Source organism: Neolamprologus multifasciatus, chromosome 14 (assembly GCF_963576455.1).
Source record: "Neolamprologus multifasciatus chromosome 14, fNeoMul1.2, whole genome shotgun sequence".
Taxonomy (NCBI): Eukaryota; Metazoa; Chordata; class Actinopteri; order Cichliformes; family Cichlidae; genus Neolamprologus; species Neolamprologus multifasciatus.
This window is the reverse complement of record NC_140452.1, coordinates 37,152,923-37,172,541: the sequence shown is the minus strand read 5'-3', so window position 1 is coordinate 37,172,541 and position 19,619 is coordinate 37,152,923. Positions and strand designations below refer to the sequence as shown.

At 44.2% G+C, this 19,619-nt stretch overlaps 1 protein-coding gene across 5 annotated transcripts in view; it reads left to right on the top strand.

The window, feature by feature from the left end:
• The window catches only part of ulk2 (unc-51 like autophagy activating kinase 2), a 42,270-nt gene extending 22,651 nt beyond the window's left edge, over nucleotides 1-19,619 (top strand). For all 5 annotated transcript variants that reach the window (XM_085184692.1, XM_085184695.1, XM_085184694.1 and 2 more), the window contains 21 exons: nucleotides 1,215-1,288; nucleotides 1,408-1,509; nucleotides 1,596-1,654; nucleotides 2,766-2,848; nucleotides 4,380-4,430; nucleotides 4,513-4,601; nucleotides 4,931-5,099; nucleotides 7,431-7,488; nucleotides 11,508-11,657; nucleotides 13,979-14,124; nucleotides 14,209-14,289; nucleotides 14,760-15,022; nucleotides 15,098-15,276; nucleotides 15,558-15,667; nucleotides 15,777-15,914; nucleotides 16,002-16,243; nucleotides 16,344-16,522; nucleotides 16,628-16,746; nucleotides 16,834-16,991; nucleotides 17,079-17,214; nucleotides 17,347-19,619. In XM_085184692.1, the coding sequence (XP_085040818.1) occupies nucleotides 1,215-1,288; nucleotides 1,408-1,509; nucleotides 1,596-1,654; nucleotides 2,766-2,848; nucleotides 4,380-4,430; nucleotides 4,513-4,601; nucleotides 4,931-5,099; nucleotides 7,431-7,488; nucleotides 11,508-11,657; nucleotides 13,979-14,124; nucleotides 14,209-14,289; nucleotides 14,760-15,022; nucleotides 15,098-15,276; nucleotides 15,558-15,667; nucleotides 15,777-15,914; nucleotides 16,002-16,243; nucleotides 16,344-16,522; nucleotides 16,628-16,746; nucleotides 16,834-16,991; nucleotides 17,079-17,214; nucleotides 17,347-17,411 (2,651 nt within the window). In that variant the 3' untranslated portion in view covers nucleotides 17,412-19,619. The remainder of the gene's footprint in view (nucleotides 1-1,214; nucleotides 1,289-1,407; nucleotides 1,510-1,595; nucleotides 1,655-2,765; nucleotides 2,849-4,379; nucleotides 4,431-4,512; nucleotides 4,602-4,930; nucleotides 5,100-7,430; nucleotides 7,489-11,507; nucleotides 11,658-13,978; nucleotides 14,125-14,208; nucleotides 14,290-14,759; nucleotides 15,023-15,097; nucleotides 15,277-15,557; nucleotides 15,668-15,776; nucleotides 15,915-16,001; nucleotides 16,244-16,343; nucleotides 16,523-16,627; nucleotides 16,747-16,833; nucleotides 16,992-17,078; nucleotides 17,215-17,346) is intronic.

The following is a 19,619-nucleotide window of genomic DNA, read 5'->3' as shown; positions in this document are numbered from 1 at the left end:
TGCACCAGCAGTATCTGCTCTTATATAACTATCATTAACTTACAGCTTTAAGTGTTTAAGGTATGTGCTAACTAAAAATAAAGACAAGATGATAGTTTATTAAATTTTAATGAAATTTGCGGATTGTTTCAGTGAAGTTTAATAAACTCCTTGCTATCTAAAATATAACAGGACACCGGAGTAAATTCTCGAGCATCTCACACTTCTGATAATCAGCTGTCTGCTTGACGTTTATTCAGCTGTGTAAAAACTATAACTTTAATCTCAGCCAAACCGATTTACTCAGGAACAAATAAAATACTAAAAAAAAAAGCCAAACAATAACATTTTTAAGTTATCTAAGTGACTTATATATCATGTTTAACCTGAGTAGCGAAAGACGGCGGTGGGTTTGAAAACAATTAGCCGGGAGTCCGGTGTTCTCACGGCTCTAGTGAGCCTAGCCCCCGGCTAGCTATCAAGCTAGTGGCTAACAGACGTCTCCGAAAACGTCGGAGCGCTTTTGAAAATATGTGGTGTCTTGATAAACTGAGCAGATATTTGAGGTTTACACAGCTACATTCTCGCCTGAAAATATGTTAAACGTTTATTTTGTGACCCAGAAAGAATAATAAGAGTAATATTAAAACTAACTAGCTGCCGCCATTGTTGGAAACTGCGCTGGGCTGCGCTATGAATTCTGGGACACAGCTTCTTCTTCTTCTTCGGGGTTTAACGGCAGCTGGCATCCTTGTACATGCAGTGCTGCCATCTTCTGTTTCAGTCCGTTATTACACTCTTAAATCCTACTACTTATTCCTGCGTCTTTTGTGATCTTACAAAGCTTCAAACGACGCGTCGACTATTAAATCAGTCGTCGACGATTTTGATAGTCGACGTAATCGTGACTAGTCGACTAATCGTGGCAGCCCTAATGTGCAGTGTAGTTTTCTCATAACTACATTTTGAAAGCGTGTACAGACCTATCATTGTTTTGCTTTGTGTCATTTACAGTGGCCAGAGGTTACGTTTAAATCAATATGTTATAAATTCAGAAACTTCTTATGAAAGTAATGCAGCCATGATGATGATGAGTAGCAGTGTTGTGTTGATATACACCACAGTACGACCTCTGTTTGGAGTGCAGGGCGTCTCCATTCATTCTTCAGTTCCAACAACAGTGGTTTGTGTTACTGGTGATAATAACACGTGTGCTTCATGTCTCCGTTCTACAGCTGACTTTGGCTTTGCACGGTACCTCCAGAGCAACATGATGGCAGCTACACTGTGTGGGTCCCCCATGTACATGGTCAGTGTGTTTTATTCTCTATATTTTCTGTGTGTCAGCTTTAAAAAAGATCTGTCTGCTTGGTTTGTTACATATAACTCTGTGTTGTGGTTCTTGGCTCGTGACCTGTTCTCTCTCAGGCCCCAGAAGTCATCATGTCCCAGAACTATGACGCCAAGGCTGACCTGTGGAGCATAGGGACGGTTATCTACCAGTGTCTGGTTGGAAAGCCACCATTCCAGGTTAACAGTGTGCACAACAAACCAATAACGGGTGGACCTGTTGGTGTTTGCGACTGTGCGTCTTATTTCTCAACTTATATTTTCAGGCCAACAGTCCCCAAGACCTACGGATGTTTTATGAGAAGAACAAGAATCTGCAACCCATGTAAGTCACCTTCACACCGTAGCCTCAGACACGAAATGCAGAATAAATATGTGAAATCAGTCTGTTTCTTTCAAATAGATCAATAGATTTAACAGGTGACACATAATACATGAAGATTATGTTTTGAAGTTGGTGGCTTATACCTTTCTAGTTGAAAATGGGACTATAGCGTATAGTTTTTAGGAACAGAAACTGTGTAGGTATGGTGTTATTTGAGGTTGCTGTGGATTGTGGTGAACATGTAATTTAAGAAAAGGGAAGAAAAGAGAGGAGGACACAGGTGAACAACATGAAGAAAAGGAAGCGAGTGAAGGCAGAGGAATAGATTAAAGGATGCTGCACAGAGCTGAGGAAGAAGCTGAGACTGGCTTTGAGTGGTCGGAAAGAACTCAAGTCGGCTTTGAAGGCACAGCTTTGGTGCCGAGGCGTCTGTTGTTTCATCCAGGACATGGTTTGGGGCATGAAGGTGGTCTGTCAGGTGTTACATCCCCAATTCTGACATATTTGAACTACTTGCATGCTTTGAACAGCAGCATAGGCTGAAAAGAACTAATTCAGTTTTAAATTAAGGTGTATATTCAATTTAGTTTCAGTTATATAACAATAAATCACACCCACGGCTGCCTCAACGTGCCTTATATTGTAAGGTATAGACCCTACAATAATACAGAGGAAACCCCAGCAATCATATGGGCCCCTATGAGCAGCACTTTGGTGACAGTGGGAGGGAAAAACTCCCTTTTAACAGGAAGAAACCTGTGTCAGGACCAGGCTCAGGGAGGGTCTGTCTGAGAGGGGGAAGAGGGGAAAAACACAAGCTGTGGAAGAGAGCCAGAGATCCATAATAACGAATGATGGAGCCGTAGAGGAGTAGAAGTGACTTAGTTACTTAGTGCTACCAGCAGGTCAGTTTTCAAATGGTCAGTCAAACTGTATCCAAACTGGCAGACTAATAGTACTGACTCTGTAATACGTACGTGATTAACAGTAACAATACTATAAGTTGCAGTGCACCCATTGCATAGTCCGACATGCCTCAGAATACACTGCACAGCTGATATGCACCCTGAGAGAAACAAAGTGTTGATGTTTCCGTACTCTTACTACCCAGCATCCCGAGGGAGACGTCCCCACAGCTGAGCGATCTTTTGCTCGGGCTGCTGCAGAGGAATCAGAAGGACAGAATGGACTTTGGTACGTACTGACATCAGTCTTTCAGTAGCGGTGCTTTCCATACTTTTCCTCTAATTTCAGTATAAAGTATGTTAAACTGTGTTTAAATAAGGATATTGTGCACAGTGAGACACTTTATTCCACTGTTTACCAGGGATACAAAGTTAGGATTAAATGAACAGGATAAACCAAGATTGAAAATGTTCCACTAATACAAGGCAAAACTTAAGAAAATGATTTCAACACCATTAACAACACAATCCACGTTAATAGGAAGTAGAGTACGCTTAGTCAACAGCCCACAACTAAATCTTTCCATAGCTGGATCGGTATTAGAACAGGTCACCCAGATTAAATTACTTGGTGTTACCATAAACCACCTTTCATGGTCTCAGCACATCAACTCTGTTATTAAGAAAATGGGACAGGGCATAGCTATCGCTAGGAAATGCTCTTTTTATATTACTTCTTCAATTATGAAAGATGTCATTAATGCACTAGTATTATCTCATCTAGAGTACGGCTCAGTCATTTGGTCAGCAGCTAATAAGACAGATCTGAACTTCAGTTAGTCCAAAATAGGGCGGCCAGATTAGTGTTAAGGTGTTCATATTATACAAGTATTGATAAAATACACAATAAACTTTCTTGGCTTTCTGTACAAACTAAATTATACTACGGCTTACTTTTATTTTTAAAGAAAGCAATACTGGTAAACACACCACACTTTTTTTTATGCTCAGTTGCTGCATCCAGATGAAATACATAATCATGCTACACGATTCTCAACTAACCACAACTTAGTAAGTCCTCGAGTTAAAAGTAACTTTTTGAAAAACTCTGTTATATTTAGAGTGGAATAAGTTGCCTTATGCAATTAGAGAATTGGCTTCTATTCATAATTTTAAAAATCACCTAAAAGCCTATTTAAGCAGTTTTTAATTTATTTGTAAATATTGTAAGAGAGTAATGTCACTTGTAATGAAAATTGTGTATTTTGTTTGAGTGTTTTTTTTAAATAATTTTTAATATTTACATGTTTACATTTTCAAAATTGTAAAACCTTATTGTGGATGTAAGAGCCAAATTATGTGGACATTTTGCATCCAACTCATTGTGTAACATTTTATTTGGTGGTATTCGATGGTTTGGGCCCCAGGAAGACGAGCAACCACTGTTGTGGAAGCTAATGGGGTTCCTTATAAATAAATAAACAAATAAATAAACCTGACAGCCAATCACAGCTTTTCCTCGGACCACTGGCTGACAGTACGACAGCTGCACGACTGTCCACAGATTCAAAGTTAGAAAGATGGAGAATCTAGATAAATAGATAAAATGTATTGATGAGTAACGACTGGGGAAAAACTAACATCCTAATTGGGATTTCAGTGTTTGTAAAAATGAAAACTCTGAGCTTTGACAGCAACTTTAAGAATGAAAATGAATCGTGTGAGTCTGCTGGCTCTGATGCAGCAGGAGGGGAAGAGTAAGAAAAAGATATAAAGGTATATCGGGCTGTCCTCACTTTCCTCTCCATCTCTCTCTGCAGACACGTTTTTCAGCCACCCTTTCTTGGAGTCGTCATCCACCATTAAAAAATGTAAGCACAAAGCTCAGATTCTAAAGCACATCCACGCCTCATCAACTTGAAACCATGATTAATGGTGAGCTTCCCCCCTCAGCGTGTCCAGTTCCTGTGCCCATCACCTCCAACCCTGTGACAGACAGCTCCTGTGGCAGCTCCCCATGTATCCGCTACAGCTCTCCTCCTGTGAGTTTGATCACATGTATCACACGGGTTTGTCTGGGAAATGCACAGAACCTGTGTAAAAATACTTCAGCCTTATTTTTAGGTCCCCGTGTGTGCTGCCTTTGAATACTGCTAGTGTGAGTGCGGTTACATCTTCTAGTTATAGCAATCTCTTCATGTCACTGCAGCAGGGGGAGAGATTTCTCAGCACTTCTCTGTAACAATGTAACGAGATTAGTTTGACAGTCGGCGCTGCCCTGCTTGGAAGACTTAATGGGATCAGTCAGGAGCCTCACTACAATTTATACTCCCCCCCCCTCCTCTCCCATACTCTCTCTGCATGTGAACAGTCTCTGCCAGACATGCAGACTCTAGCAGAGGATGGTCTGTCATCCCCTCCACTCGGTCCGCCCAACTTCCTGCAGCTGTCCAAAGAGTCTGCAGGAAGCACCAGCAGTAAGAACTCTTCTTGTGACACGGACGACTTTGTCCTCGTGCCCCACATCTCTGCTGACAGCTGTAAGTGCCAACACCTGTCTATATTTACACCTAACTTGCATCTTAGTGTCTTCGTTATATTAGCCGTCATGTCTTCTTTTCAACCGCTAGCCATTGTAAAGCTGTGCTGAGGTAGAACTAAAGACCTGCTTAAATTAATGACTCACATTTTATTTGGGTAGGATGTTGATGCATTATCTAAAATGACTTTTAAACATAAAAACGTCATGTACCAAATGTTTAATAAAATAATAAAATAATAAACTGCCTAAAAATGGCCCCCAAAATAATATAAGCCTTAGCTTTTTGCCAGGAAAGTTATATTTGTACTTGATTTTTACTTTGCTGCTCCCATAAAGTTCAGTACTTTCAGTGCTTTGTCTCTTTTATAACATCTGTGTGTCTACACAGGACCTAACCTAGCAGTGCACCAGAGTCCATCACTGTAAACTTTGCCATAGTACTGCAAACTGCCTATTTCAGCCTGAGCTACTTTATCATTTAATTTGACGATGAATGATAATTTAACATCAAAGACATAACTTCAGCTACATTATCTGTAATTAAAAAGGAATCTATACATATATCCATGGATCTGTGTGCTGACCATGTGGTGACTTCATGGTGTCAGCTGGAGGGACTGCCAGGCTGTAACACATGCAAACTGAACTCTTTATTTACTGTGTATCAGACGTATGTACTCATTAATTGAAGATGACTGACATAGGCCACTTGTTATATTGTAGACAGAAGTGGTTCTCCCATTAGTTAATTGTAGAGTATAAAATGCTCCAAGACTCCAGCAACTACACCAGTGTGAGTAATGTGCTGATCTCAATATAACAGCTGACCAAATCACAGCTTATATGGGATTTGCTAAGCTATGCTATAGTAATGACAGCTGTAGCACCAGCATGTCTCACCACGTTGTCTACAGTGCAACTCTGGTGTAAACCAAACTCCAGCACACCTGATATTTCCTTAAGATTTTGTTTTGTTTTGTTTTGGAGTTTTTTTTGTTAACCCTTTAAAACCGGTCAGAGCAGCACGCTCTGTTTTGCGTAACTATTTTTAAATCCCGGTAGCTCTGCAACCGCGTAAGCTAGCGCAATACTTTTTTTGCATATGAAACCAGAGGAGTTGTACTTGCATCTTATGCCATCAGCTTGTCCTCGGTCACAGTTTCCTTCCAGATATAACTTTGCAAAAACGGCATAAAAAGCACTTGCAGCAACAAAAACATAATATTCCAGAAACACGCTTTGCCGATCCGATCAGCTGTTCGTAACACTTCCTACGTCCATCAGCACGAACTATCGCATGTCCGCCACTTTTTACCATCAGGGCCTCATGAGCCTATACTGATGTTTTTAAAAGTTATGTTTGACTTTATGACTTTCTGTGTGGTTTCTGGGATGCTTAGGACTCATATTGCACTGCTGGAAATAGTTTATTTTGATGCATATGCTGCTTTTTTACAAATTTGCATCATAATATTTATTTTCGTTTTTCCTGCAGTGTATAAAAATTGGTGTATTTCAAAAATAAAACTATGAAGACACTCAAAATAAATTTCCTGTGGTGGGAAACTAGTTTGTGCAACTTTTTTGTATTTACAGTTTTGAGGAATAAGCCTCTTAAATTTCTCTAAGTAGAAATATATGTTAAAAAAACAAAAACGATTTTCAATTTTTTTGTAGTTTATTGCACTTTTTTGCAATTTATGTAATTTCTATGCACTTAATGCAGACATATTATTAAAATCTAGGCTGTAATGGTTGTATTGATGTATATCAACTTGAAATGCTCCCAAAAATGGCTCCACAGCATGTAAACATATAATATAAGCTCTGGCGGACTTGGTTCTATGGTAGGTCTTAAAGGGTTAATAGAAAAAAGAAACTATTCCTAAGACTACTCGTAAATCTACAACATTTTGGATGTCAGACAGTAATAGTGTGAGTTAGAATTGTCCAAAGAATAATGTGTTAAATGTTCCGTTTACTCGAACCCTCGAGTCGTTTAAAAAACCCCATTATGATGTAACGGTCAGTAATTTATCAGAGCTCACTGGACTTTATTAGACTAGTTCTGTTTGGTTAAAAATGTCTCAACTCTTCATCAGAAAACCGAGAGACTGCTCACCTGTTTGTAACTGCTGTACAACAACATGTTTAATCTAAGGAGCTTGGAAAGAAAAACGTCTGGACTTGTTTAAGTTGCTTGAAGGCGTTTCACCTCTCATCCTTCTTTACCTGAAGAAGCTTCTCTTAGACTACGACGACCTGGATGACTGAGAACCTTCACAGACATTGTGTGTTTGTTAATGATTGTTTTCTTCCTCATCCTCAGACGACCAACCAATGGGACCGGCTCGTCGGGCATCCAGCGAGTTTCTCATGTGTGGAGGGTGAGTACGAGGCTGTGCAACATATGCTGCTTAAGTTAGGTTGAATTTTCTGACCTTACCAACACATCAGCCAAAAAAGAAAATGCAGTTCTAAAGAGAGAACTGAAAGTTCACCATAAACGACTTCTGCTTCTGTCTGCAAGTTTAGCACTTGTCGTGTGTTGCTGTGTGCACATTGCCCGAAGAGCAGAACTAGCAAAGTGTGTCTGCAGAGAGTAATGAGCCACCAAAGAGCAGCCACAGCAGACTCAGCTTTGACTTTCACTACCCAGTGCTGTTTGTGTGCTTACTCCCCATTGAGATGACAGGTGGTTTGCTGCTACCAGAATCCTAAACCCCTGTTTACTGCAGGTGGCAATGATGAGCTGGTTAGAGTTGGCCACGTTGAGGTGAATGGAGGTTTTCCAGACATAGCTGTGGTAGGGCCGACACGCCACATCTGTTTTTTCAGTAATTATTTGTTTTGTTAAACATCCATTTCAACAACAGTTAAGTGTGATTCATAAAAAGGCTGTTACCTCACTGAATGTTGGAGATGCTTTGAATGCAGCCCAGCGTCACTCAGCCACCAGGCACCGTTTGTGGGGTGTGAACTGGATATTTTCAGGACAATAGGAGTGTGTCACGATGAGTCAGACGGCTTCACACAAAGACATGTTTGAATGCTCATATTATCCATTTTAATAGGATCTATTTTTGTGTCAGCAGGGCTTACTTTGTTTCTTTGTGTCACTATTTCTGTGAGCACTTGACAAACAGCCTGCTTCCAGCTTCATCCTGGGTAACCACTAAATGGTGCTGGTTTATTTATCTTGACTGAATGCTCCTGCCCACGACCAGCTCTTCGTGATTAATCGGTTACAAAGAAGATCCCGAGCCAGACGACATGGTGGTGCTGTGCTGAAAACAGCACCGGACCTACAGAGAGGACTAGAATAAGAGTCCCCAAACCTCTCGTGCACCAACAAACCGACTGTATTCAGTGCAGCTGCATTTTTTTTAACACAAACACAGTTTATGGAATAAATATTGGTTTTATTATAGTAAGTACTGTACACAAACACACGTTTCATCTCCTCTTGGCCTTCCATATGCTTCCTACGTTTATTCCCTTTGATCAGCTGGCGTTTTCTTACTGCAGTAATGTGATAGTCCATATTGAAATACAGTCAGACTTCCTTGTCCTACCTGTGATGTTGTATTAAATTGCACACAACCTCACACTGATTCATTAATTCAGTTTAGTTTAAGTTCCTTATTAATTTAAATGTATTTATATAGCGTCAAATCACAACAACAGGTGCCTCATGGCATTATTGGGATTAAGGTTCAGGGTCACCTGGTCCAGCCCTAACTATATGCTTTATCCAAAAGGGAAGTTTGAAGCCTAATCTTAAAAGTAGAGATAGTGTCTGTCTCCTGAATCCAAACTGGAAGCTGGTTCCACAGAAGAGGGGCCTGAAAACTGAAGGCTCTGCCTCCCATTCTACTTTTAAATACTCTTAAATTGATCTTGAATTTGATTCTGGGAGTTTAACAGGGAGCCAGAGAAGAGAAGCCAGTATGGGGGATATGCTCTCTTTCTAGTCCCTGTCCAGTTCTGTCCTGTACTCTCAAGGAGATTTTAGGACAGCTTGATAAATAATGACTGACTAATAAATGCTAGTTTTTGATGATGCTGCCTAAGCAAAGCATGTGCAGCGTGGATCACGACTCCCATTTACATGAACAAATTGGAGTCTATAAGATAGAATTCAAACCATTGGAGTGCAGTACCTATAAGTACCTAGACATCTCTGTGGCGTGCTCTAATCTCTGTAATCAAAGTTTATGGTCCACAAATCAAAAGCTGCACTGAGGCCTAGCAGGACGAGCACAGACCTGAGTGCACAGATCATTTGTAACCTTCACGCTGTTTCTGTGCTGAAAACTGACTGAAACTCTTCAAATAAACCATGTTTCTAACAGATGTTCTAACAAATCTTCAGTGAGCTGTTTGCAACTAGTCGTCAAGAAGATTTGGTGAACTAAATCTTATAGAAAGCTGAGTTCAGTTTCACTGCTCATATTAGACCTGATTACTGCGGCGGGCATTCAGCGTGCCCCCAATGCTGTCGGGGAAAACACCCCAGGCGAGCAGCGCTTGTCTGTCTCCTGAGCGATACTGACACGAATGCTTTTCCGAGCCTCTCATGCACAGTTTCTACTTTCTGTGTCAATAATCTACTTGGATCCAAGTCATGTAAAATGTCTTTAGTGAGTGTGAGGCTGTGAGCAGGTGTGCACATCTCTGCCAGTGGTTCTGTGACTGCATGGACTCATTCACACAGACTTTGCAATGCAGCATCAGGCAGGCTTGAACGTTTAGCACGAACAGCTACGACAGCCATGACATCTCAGGTTGTCTGTAACCACCAGTGTGTATGTAAGCCCCTCCCCCTGCATGCAGAGTCACCCTGGGGAGAAACTCTGGTAAATGGAGCACACATTTTAGCCTAACACTGTTAATGCAAACAGCTTCAAACTCAGCAGGATAGATGGTAAAACCTGTAAGTATTTTGATTAAATACAGACCCAAAATTCAAGTTAAAGGTTAATATGCGAGTTAAATACTTGTTTAGTATTTTGCATACATTTGTTTGCTCTCTGACTACTTTCTCGTGCCCCAATGCTTTGCACCTACGTTCCTGTTTTTCATGTGTAACCAGCTCCAAGCCAACGGTCCGCACTACTCTGTTCCCGTTTTGCTCACACTTGCTCCATTTCAGCTTCCTATGTGTGTCTCTTCTGTGCTGTGCCCTCTAACACCCTCTGCTGCCAGCTTCACTCCCTCCCTCTGCTGTTCTCATGGCTTTGTTTCCCCCTTAACAATAAGTCTTCAGTGCTTACATAAAGGAGTTAATCATTGACACACAGGAAGAACCAATTTTCATTTCATTGCAGTGGTTGTTGCTAGCTTTGGAAACAGCAGCCACACTCTCCAACACCAAAGCTTTGTTTATCCTGTTTTCTTTGTCCAGAGAAAGGATGAAAGGTGGCACAGGAAGTGTGTGGACCCTGGGGGTTGGCGAGAGGAGCGTGTGGAGATATTGTTACTGTAAAAAAACAAACAAAGCAAGAGAATAGGACACAAAGCAAGTGGTGGTGATGAACGAGGACACTGTTTAGATGCTGACATGGTTTAAAAACCAGGTCGTCGGAGACGCAGCTGAGTTTGAAGCCTCGCTCTCTTTCTACTCTTGGCTCCTTTTGAAGAGCAGCTGTTCACTGAGCAGATGTTCTTTCTCCTTTCTAAAGCCAATAACAGCAGCACACAACACCTTTCTCCATATCAACAATGGCGGGGCTCAGTAAAGCTTTTAGCAGCTTAGAGAAAATGGACAAGGCTCATTGCCTCACATGCTGGTGGTGCAGCACGTGCTAGTGTTTATTTCTCAGAACTGCAGATATGCCACAAAGCAGCTGCTCTCTGGGTCTTTGTCTGGACTAGTCCAGCCTCACGTGTCCCCCTCCCTCCCTCCCTCATGGACCCTCCCAGGCGTTCATTATTACATAACGGGTTTCTAACTCGTGTCACCTTTAAAAAACATTAAAAACAACATCCTATGTGTTCTTAAAGACCCTGTATAGGTGTCATTACGTTATGCTCAGAACATTTTGTCTCCTCTGGAATGATAAAAGAATCTAAATGCACTTCCCCTCCCGTGTCTGTACAGCAGAGCACCGCCCTCATGCGTGCTATTGGCTGCCCCTACATGTAGTCCTGCCCCAAGCAGAGTGAAGTCTGAAGCTGATTGGTCTTGGCTGTGTTTACATGGAAGCCTCTGTCCCTGAGAGGCTGGGCTAAAACTGAACTTCCCCAACCTGCGTCCATCTGAGCGTAAACAAAGACCTCAGGGCTGTGGAAGTTCACAAGCTGGAACTTTTGGACTTATCATGACAATTGAAACTCCAGACAAGCAGCAGCAACTTCAAACACGTTGGCTAACGGCGCTCCTTTCTCACTTCGTCCCCTCCAGGCAGCCGCAGCCCACCCCAGGACAGACGCCTATGGTGTCCCCGCGGGCTGAGACCACCCCCATTCCAGTTCCTACGCAGGTTCGCAACTACCAGCGCATCAAGCAGAATCTGTCCAGCAGCCCGAACACCACACTCTACAGCTCCCCCAGGTAAGGACTCTGCTGGGATTGCTCCGTTAACTTTGCACAACTCATCGAGTGATGAGCTGCAGAGGAATGCTTAACTCACCACAACTACACCAGTATGAAAACTGTTATTTCATCAGCCATGAAGTTTCACTGAAATTACATCAGTCAACTGCCTGCTCGAGTTTATGGCCTTACTGAGGGGTTTGTTGACAGTTTCATGTGACGACAGAAGAGAAGGGATGGCACGTTGTTACATTATAGTGCAGTGGTTTACATTCGCCTAACAAGGGAAAGGTCCTCGATAGGGATGGGTATCGTTTAGGTTTTATCTGATACCGGTGCCAAACTGGTACTTTTGAAACGGTGCCGGTGCTTAAACGGTGCTCAAACCGGTGCTTAAAGAATGGAGAACACAAAATTGGTCCAAAAACCTCTCATGTTCAGCTGTTTTTTTTGTAAAAAGATAACAATGTTAGCCTTTTCTGCAGCTATGGGGCATATATGGTATCACTCTTGGCTGGAAGCAGCTTAATCAATGGAAAAAACACAAACTTTGTCCAAAAACCTCTCATGTTTAACTGTTTTCCACTTTTTCTTTGGTCATTTTAGCCTTTTTGGCCAGGGTGAAGGGAGTATCTGCCATCAAACAAGAAGACAGCCGCATGTAGCTATGATGATGTTTGCTAGTTCACCTTACATGCATTAATGTAATAACGTGGTTAGCCTACTCAACGTAAATTACACACGAACAACATTAAGCTACTCACGCAGAGAAGAACGGCTGCTGCTGCATCATCATCCTCATCATTTCTGCTACACTGGCAGGGCTAGGGGCCAGGACTCTCCTCTTCGGGTTTTTGGGGGACGTTGCTAACTCCGGGTCCGATAACAGGCACCACACCCGCAGTAGATGTGCTCGGTGTGAGGTCTCGCAGCAAGCTATCAAATACGGCGCATTTCTCGGCTTTAAAAAAAAACGCTATGCGTCGCCAGGTGTTTCATCAGATTTGAGGTGTTACCTCCTTTGACAGCATCACAGTATCAGCTTAAAGCACTTGTTGCAGCTGCTGAGTTTGCATCTTTTGCTGTGAAGTACAGCCAGACTTTGACCGCTTCGCCTTGGGCATTTTTAATCTGTAGCTCTGCTCTAAAAGAACGTACGTACCTGGACCCGCCTACTATCCTCGGAAACGTAAAATGATTGGCTAGAATCTAAAGTGTATCACAGCTCAGGAAAAAAAAGCACCGAAATGTGCGCTGCTTTTCAGTCTGGTTACTACAGTTTATGTCAGAACCGGATACCGGTACCGATCCCTAGTCCTCGATCAGATCCTGGGAGGAGACACAGATCCCTCTGGGCTTATGTCAGGAAGGGCATCCAGCGTAAAAATCTGCCAAATCAAATATGTGGAGCTACTCACTGTGGCATTGCTAATGGCTCTATTATTAGAAGTTTATTATGTTAGCTTCTCTGTAGACTTTCGTTCGTCTGGTGGTTTACGTACTTTGCCAGTGAAATTCCTCCTGTGATGCTGAACAAAGTGTCAGAGACAAATTCAAATCTTCAGTCACGGTTCTACTTTCAGCTCAGAGTCAGATGGTTGGTGTTGTTGTTCTCACTGCAGGGAGCAACATTAGTTACATCCCTCCTCATCTGTGGATTCATTTCCCTCTGTAGCAGCAGAACGCTGCACACAAGTGCTGATATTAGGTGGGGAGTGCAGAGGTGATGAAAGGTTGATGCTTTTTGAGTTTGCAGGTGTATGCAACGTATGCAGGTGAATTTCAGGTATTCGTTTATGTTTTAACCACAGGACAGTCAAACTGTCATTTTTCACTGTAACGTGCGTGATTAACACGTGTGATAAAGATTCTTTTAATACAAGGATGAGAATTGTGTCAATCATGAAAAAAAAATGTGCAAATTTAAAAGATATTAATTAAATTTTAAAAAACATACTGTGTTTTACGTTTTGCAGTTTACCAGTTGCATTGCATGGAATCACAATTTCTTTCAGCCCTGCAGACATTCGTCCTGCCTTTGTGGTTTCATAAGTGCAGCGAGGAACGTACTGCAAAACATATTACCCACGTTTGACAGATATGATGCTATGATCTGTGTCATCACACGAAGCACCATAAACGTGTAACGAGCTGATGATGGTGACATTACACAGTTTTGTATCGGACTGAAAACTGCGACTCAGCTGTCGTGCGTCGTCTCAGCAGCCAAACAAATGTTTGCAAACTGCACAAGACGAAACGAGCCAAAGGAAGACTGGCTTCGACTGTTACTTCATGTCTGTTTTGTATAATTAAAGATTCATGCTTGTGTTTTTCAGATCTGGCACGGTGAGGCGATCTAACACCAGTCCAATGGGTTTTCCCAAAGTGGGCTCGGGGTCTCCGAGCTCCGCAGACGTCCCTCAGACCGTGGGCCGCCGCCTCTCCACTGGAAGCTCCCGGCCCTACTCGCCCTCACCTCTCGGTAAGGTTACGTTTAATGACACCTCCCAGACATGAAGGGGACGTCTGTGGAGTCTCCTGACAAATCTAAGCTCTTTCTGTGCAGTGGGCACCATCCCTGAGCAGCTGGGTCACTGCTGCTGTCACCTGCAGAACCAGGAAGCCCGCAGCCGCAGCTCTTCAGGAGGTACGTTCTCACCTGCTCGCTCACAGGGTTATCTCACTTCTGTATTGTCCTGTTCCCTGCAGTTTCAGGTGCTGTGGATTCACTGAAGAGCAGAAAAGTGTCCAACCCTTCCCAACAATGATGTGTTTGACATTTAAAAGAAGCAGAATTGACAACAACAAGTTCTGATTCTCTTGCTAGTGGCATGACTTTAATTTTTGGAAAAGAGCATGAGTCACCATGACTGCAGGCCATTTTCAGAGTCTCTGGCTCTGCCTCTTTGTGTCAAGAGGTTTGCTGTCATGGTGACCAGGAAGGAGGTTCACTGTCCTCAATGATGAATCAGATTTTCGTGCTTTGTCCCCCGTGTGCAGAGGCACACAATGAGCAGCACACAGACTCTGTGGGAGGTTGTAGGGTAAATGCTACACTTGGTGCTGAGCCATGGATGATTATTAACTGGCATCGGTTCTAATCCCCTGTGTCTTCAGGTTCCCCCATCCCATCCTCTCAGCTCCTGGGGGCTCGGCTTCAGAGCGCCCCCATTCTTACCGAGGTCTACCAGACCAGGCAGAAGCTCCACAAGCAGCTGTCTGACCCTGTGCAGCCTTCCTCCTCCTGCAGTCACTCCCCGCAGCTCGGCCGTCCCGCCAACCTCGGTTCTTCCCCCACCAAGCTGCTGGGCTCCTCCCCTCGCACGTCTGACTGGCTTCAAAAGTCCCCACTGCCCACGATCATTGGCTCCCCGACTAAAGTGAGCGCACGTCAGTGAAGAAGAATGCTTTTAGCTGTTACATTTAGGTTAATTCACTTTTTTGTCTCTTTTCAGACCATTTCAGCACCGTTTAAGATCCCCAAAACACAAGCCTCCTGTAACTTGATGGCGCTGGCAGACAGCCCCCAACCCACAAGGATGCTGGCTGACGCACACGATGTTTGCGGACACCACAGCAACCCCTTCCTCGCCGGGCGACCAGCTGCTCCTGAGGGCAGCCGGACATTTGGCAGGTATAGAAGCACCCAAATCTGCTTCCATCGGAGCTGTTAAATCTGATAAATCCACATATGGACAGTCCAGTACTGTCACAACATGGACTGTGAGAATCTGTCATAAGTAAATAAAAAACAGCTGATCGGTTGGTGTATTTATGCAGTGATGATCTTTAACGTGGCTCAATTTCATGTGATTTCCTTTTTTTAAACAAGTCTGTTTCCATGAAAGATGTTAAGTGTTTTAACTGTGAAAGGATGATGTTGTGCACCTCTGCTGACATCATCTGCACTTACAGGTCTGTCAGTACAGGTCGTCTGTCTGACCATCCAATCAGAATCACTCTGGGTGGGCAGCCCTATCAGGGCAGCAGCGACAGCCTGAATACTGAGCGGCCCATGGACACAGGTACGAGCACTGAGCAGATACTCTGCAACATTGTGTCCAGTTTAAGCCGTGAGAAATAAACGTTTCACTGAATGACAGAAGTAACGAGCACATTTCCTCCTGCCCAAAGCCCCCGCAGGTCCGAGCACGCTCGCTCACGGCGGGTCAGCGAGTCCTCGCACGGTCCTTTTCACTGTGGGTTCACCACCCAAGAGCAGCACTCCTCCAACCTGCAGCCACCTGGGCACCCGATCACGCACCACTTCAGGTGAGGGAAACCCGCCACCTTCCTGCTGAGCTTTAGGAGGAAAGCTTAAAGTATTTACGCCGCGCTCTCTCCTCTCTGTCCCCTCAGTGGGCTCCAACAGTTCAGCAGGCTCTCTGTGCTCAGTCAGCGGTCGGGTTTATGTCGGCTCTCCTCCGGGCATGGCCATAGGCTCGTCTCCTCCAGGAGGTTACGGAGGTGGGCAGGTGGCCCCTGGGGCAGAGGGGGCACCCAGCAGCCTGCGGTACGTCCCATATGGGACCTCTCCTCCCAGCCTAGAGGGGTTCATCACCTTTGAAGCCCCAGAACTTCCTGAGGAGACTCTGATGGAGGTGAGAAGTAGGGATTGGTGCCTTACAAGAAGTGGTTGATTCTTGTCATGCAGTGTCTCTTCTTCAACATTTCACTGCAATCTTTCTTTCCGTGCTCTAGCGTGAGCACACAGACACCCTGATGCACCTGCGGATGATGCTTTCATTTACCGACTGCATCCTGGAGATGGCGGCGCTTCGAGCCGGGGGGACGGAGCTCGGCATCTCGGCTGCATCCCTCTACCCTCCCCAGGACAGCGTGGTTGTGGACCAGATCAGCCAGCTGAGCAAAGAGTGGGGGTAAGAAACTTAAGTCTGCTGATTTTTAAGGAATTTTTAATATCATGTAATCATGTTTGTAAACACTCCCCATTTGTCTTACTGTGGTTGTGCTGCCCCCTACAGGCAGGTGGAGCAGTTGGTGCTTTACATGAAGGCAGCTCAGCTCCTCGCTTCCTCGCTCCATCTGGCCAAAGCTCAGATTAAATCTGCCAAGCTCAACCCTTCCACTGCCGTCAAACAGGGTAAGGATGTTTCGGCTTCCTCGCCGTCTTTTTCCTTCGTATTTTATCTTTATTAGTTTAATAAAAACTCTCCCTTTATCCTCTCAGTGGTCAAGAGTCTGAATGAGCGCTACAAAAGCTGCATCTCCCTGTGCAGGCAGCTGACCGACAAACTCAACCACTTCTTCTCCGATAAGCAGCGCTTTGTGGACGAAATCAACAGCGTCACTGCGGAGAAGCTCGTCTACAATCACGCAGTGGAGCTGGTGGGTCTCGTGTGCATGCAGTGACAAACCTATTGTACAGATAGACTTGGTGCTGGTGAGGCTAACGCGATCGTGTGCGTGCTCCAGGTTCAGTCGGCAGCTCTCGATGAGATGTTCAAGCAGACGGAGGACATAGCCTATCGCTACAGCAAGGCCTCCATGCTCCTGGACGGCCTGTCCAAGATCCTCCAAGACCCCACAGACATCGAGAACGTGATGAAATGTAAGCAGCTGCACTTGGGGGGGTGTTTTAGTCAGACACGTTCAGGATCGCGCTGTGATTCATGAGACATCGCAGCATTTCCTGTGTTTATCTTCTGTTAACGACTTCCTGTTTTGCATCTGTTCCCTGCAGACAAGGCCAGTGTGGACCGCAGGATCTCAGCTCTGTGCTACTGTACTGTCACACTGTATGAGTAGAAGAGCTGGTGCAATCATAGACTTCACACGTCCTAAGACTGATTACTGTTCCCTCATTCCTCGTGTAGCAGTTCAAGCACCTTTCATCGGCTCGCTTTCATCATGACTTCATTTTACCAGCTGCATCACAGAGTGACCGCATAAATCTACAACCAAAGATGATGGCAGATCCAGAAACAAGACGCTGAACCTGGCTGTAGGCAAACTCGCCCTTTCAGGTGCACTTTTTTACGTCACGATGGTCGACCGCCATCAGACGGAAACATCCGGGATTTGTTTCCACCAGAACAAAGAGGACTCGCGGGACCGCGACAGATTCGAGCTCCATAAGAAGTGGCTCATCTTTTCAAATCCTGTCAGTTATTTACTCAGAAGTTCGTTTTGTTATTTATTGGTTCACATGCACATGGATTCTCCCTGAAAACCTCAAGTATTGGAGTGTACGGAGCGTGTTGTTGTTCATTGTAACAGATCTGTGGACTTTAACATTAAACTGTTACAGACAGCTGGAGAGCTCTGTGTCTGGGGGGGGGGGGGGGGGGGACCTCTAATTTGTGATTGCTTTGTTTTTATGTTTCTTGTATTATTAGCTCATGCACTTTACCGTTGAGAGGAGGAGGGAGGTGGAAATGTGATCACTTCTGCTCCGAGCCTCAAAATCGACCTGCTGTGTGTGGGATGATCGTCGAGCTGCTGTGAAGCCACAGCTTTAATCATGATCTATTTATCTGAGTGCAGCTCAGTCTGTGCAGTGTGACACAGACTGGAGCTTTCTCCGAGATTCCCTGGTGATGTCACTGGGAGTCATCCTGATCCTGGTGTGGGAATTTCCTGTGCTTAGAGTGGCTCGGTGCGTAGGAATATTCGTCTTTGTTCAGTCTGCGATTGTTCCCAACCTTCTGGAAGTGTTACACTAAATCTTTGGATTTCAGGTACACTAACTGTTGCATGTGACACAATGTCAGCGTTTGCATAGAAAGCTGAAACTTTTGGATCATGCCACTCACAGCATGAGCGATGGAGGCTAATGTGTGGTGGAAACCCAGAACTTGAGTGGATCAGAGACTCTGTCACCACTGCCTCGCTGAGCAGCAGTCGGGTGTCCATGGATTTAAACTGAAGGGTCATATTTACTTGACAAGTTACCTTAATAACACGTTTCCTTAGACTAAAAACAAACTACAGCTTTTTATGCTTTGTCAGAATCTGTAGCTTTTTTTGAGTAAACACAAACTCCATGTTTGCAGACTTGTATATATTTTATTGTGGAGCATGTGATTATTCCCTTAGCCTCTTTTTGAGAGGAGGGTGAGTGTGTGTGGGAGAGGGCGTGGCTATCAAACGCCCTGCCTGTCAGTCAAAGAGCACAAATCTTTATATGTAGATAGATGACTTTGTATTCAAGTCTGCCAAGGGTTTGATAGGAAACCCTACTTGGGCACAACAGGAGTGTGCCAAAGACGACAATAAACTTCTGGCAGCTCCAAATCTTTCCAGAGAACTTTTTACCAGGACTGTTTGTTCAGCGCTCCCGAGCGTAATGTCTTCAGATTTCATTCTCCTAATTTCGTGAGACTTGATTTGTCACAATCCACATCGCCCCGCCCCCCCGTCAAGTCCTCACGGGGTATGTACTGTATGTATGAGCATATATAAACACACGTGCACTTGCCAGGTGTGCTTTAAGGCCAGTAGTATCCAGTCAGCATGGAAAGGAGGTGCCTTCTTGTGAAAGCAGACACAGGCCTACTCCTCTGTACAGGTGTGAATACATTCTTTGTATAACGGCGTCTCTGGACCCGTTCCTCCGATGTACTGTTCTCGTTTTCTTTTCTAGACACGTCTGGGTTTCAGTTTCCCCTCATCGCTGTCATGGGCGCTCTGAGCCACATGAAGCCTTTTCTGCATAAAGAGCGAAGAGGGATAAATAGGGCGAGCCACCTGAAACTTTGTAACTTAGGTAAAGCATGGGTACCACGTCTGCATTTGACCCTGTACAACCTCTAGAATGTGGAATGTATGTATGCTGTCGTTCTGCGCCTCTCCAGCTTGATCTGAATGCATTTTGGAAACCCCCACCATCAGACCCTGATGACGCAACACCAGTTTTTCCACGTTTAACATTACTCGTCTCTCACTGGGGGGTCTCTCTTTGTTCTTTATGGAACTGAAATGCAGTTTTTGTTATTAAAGAGAAGGAAAAGTGAA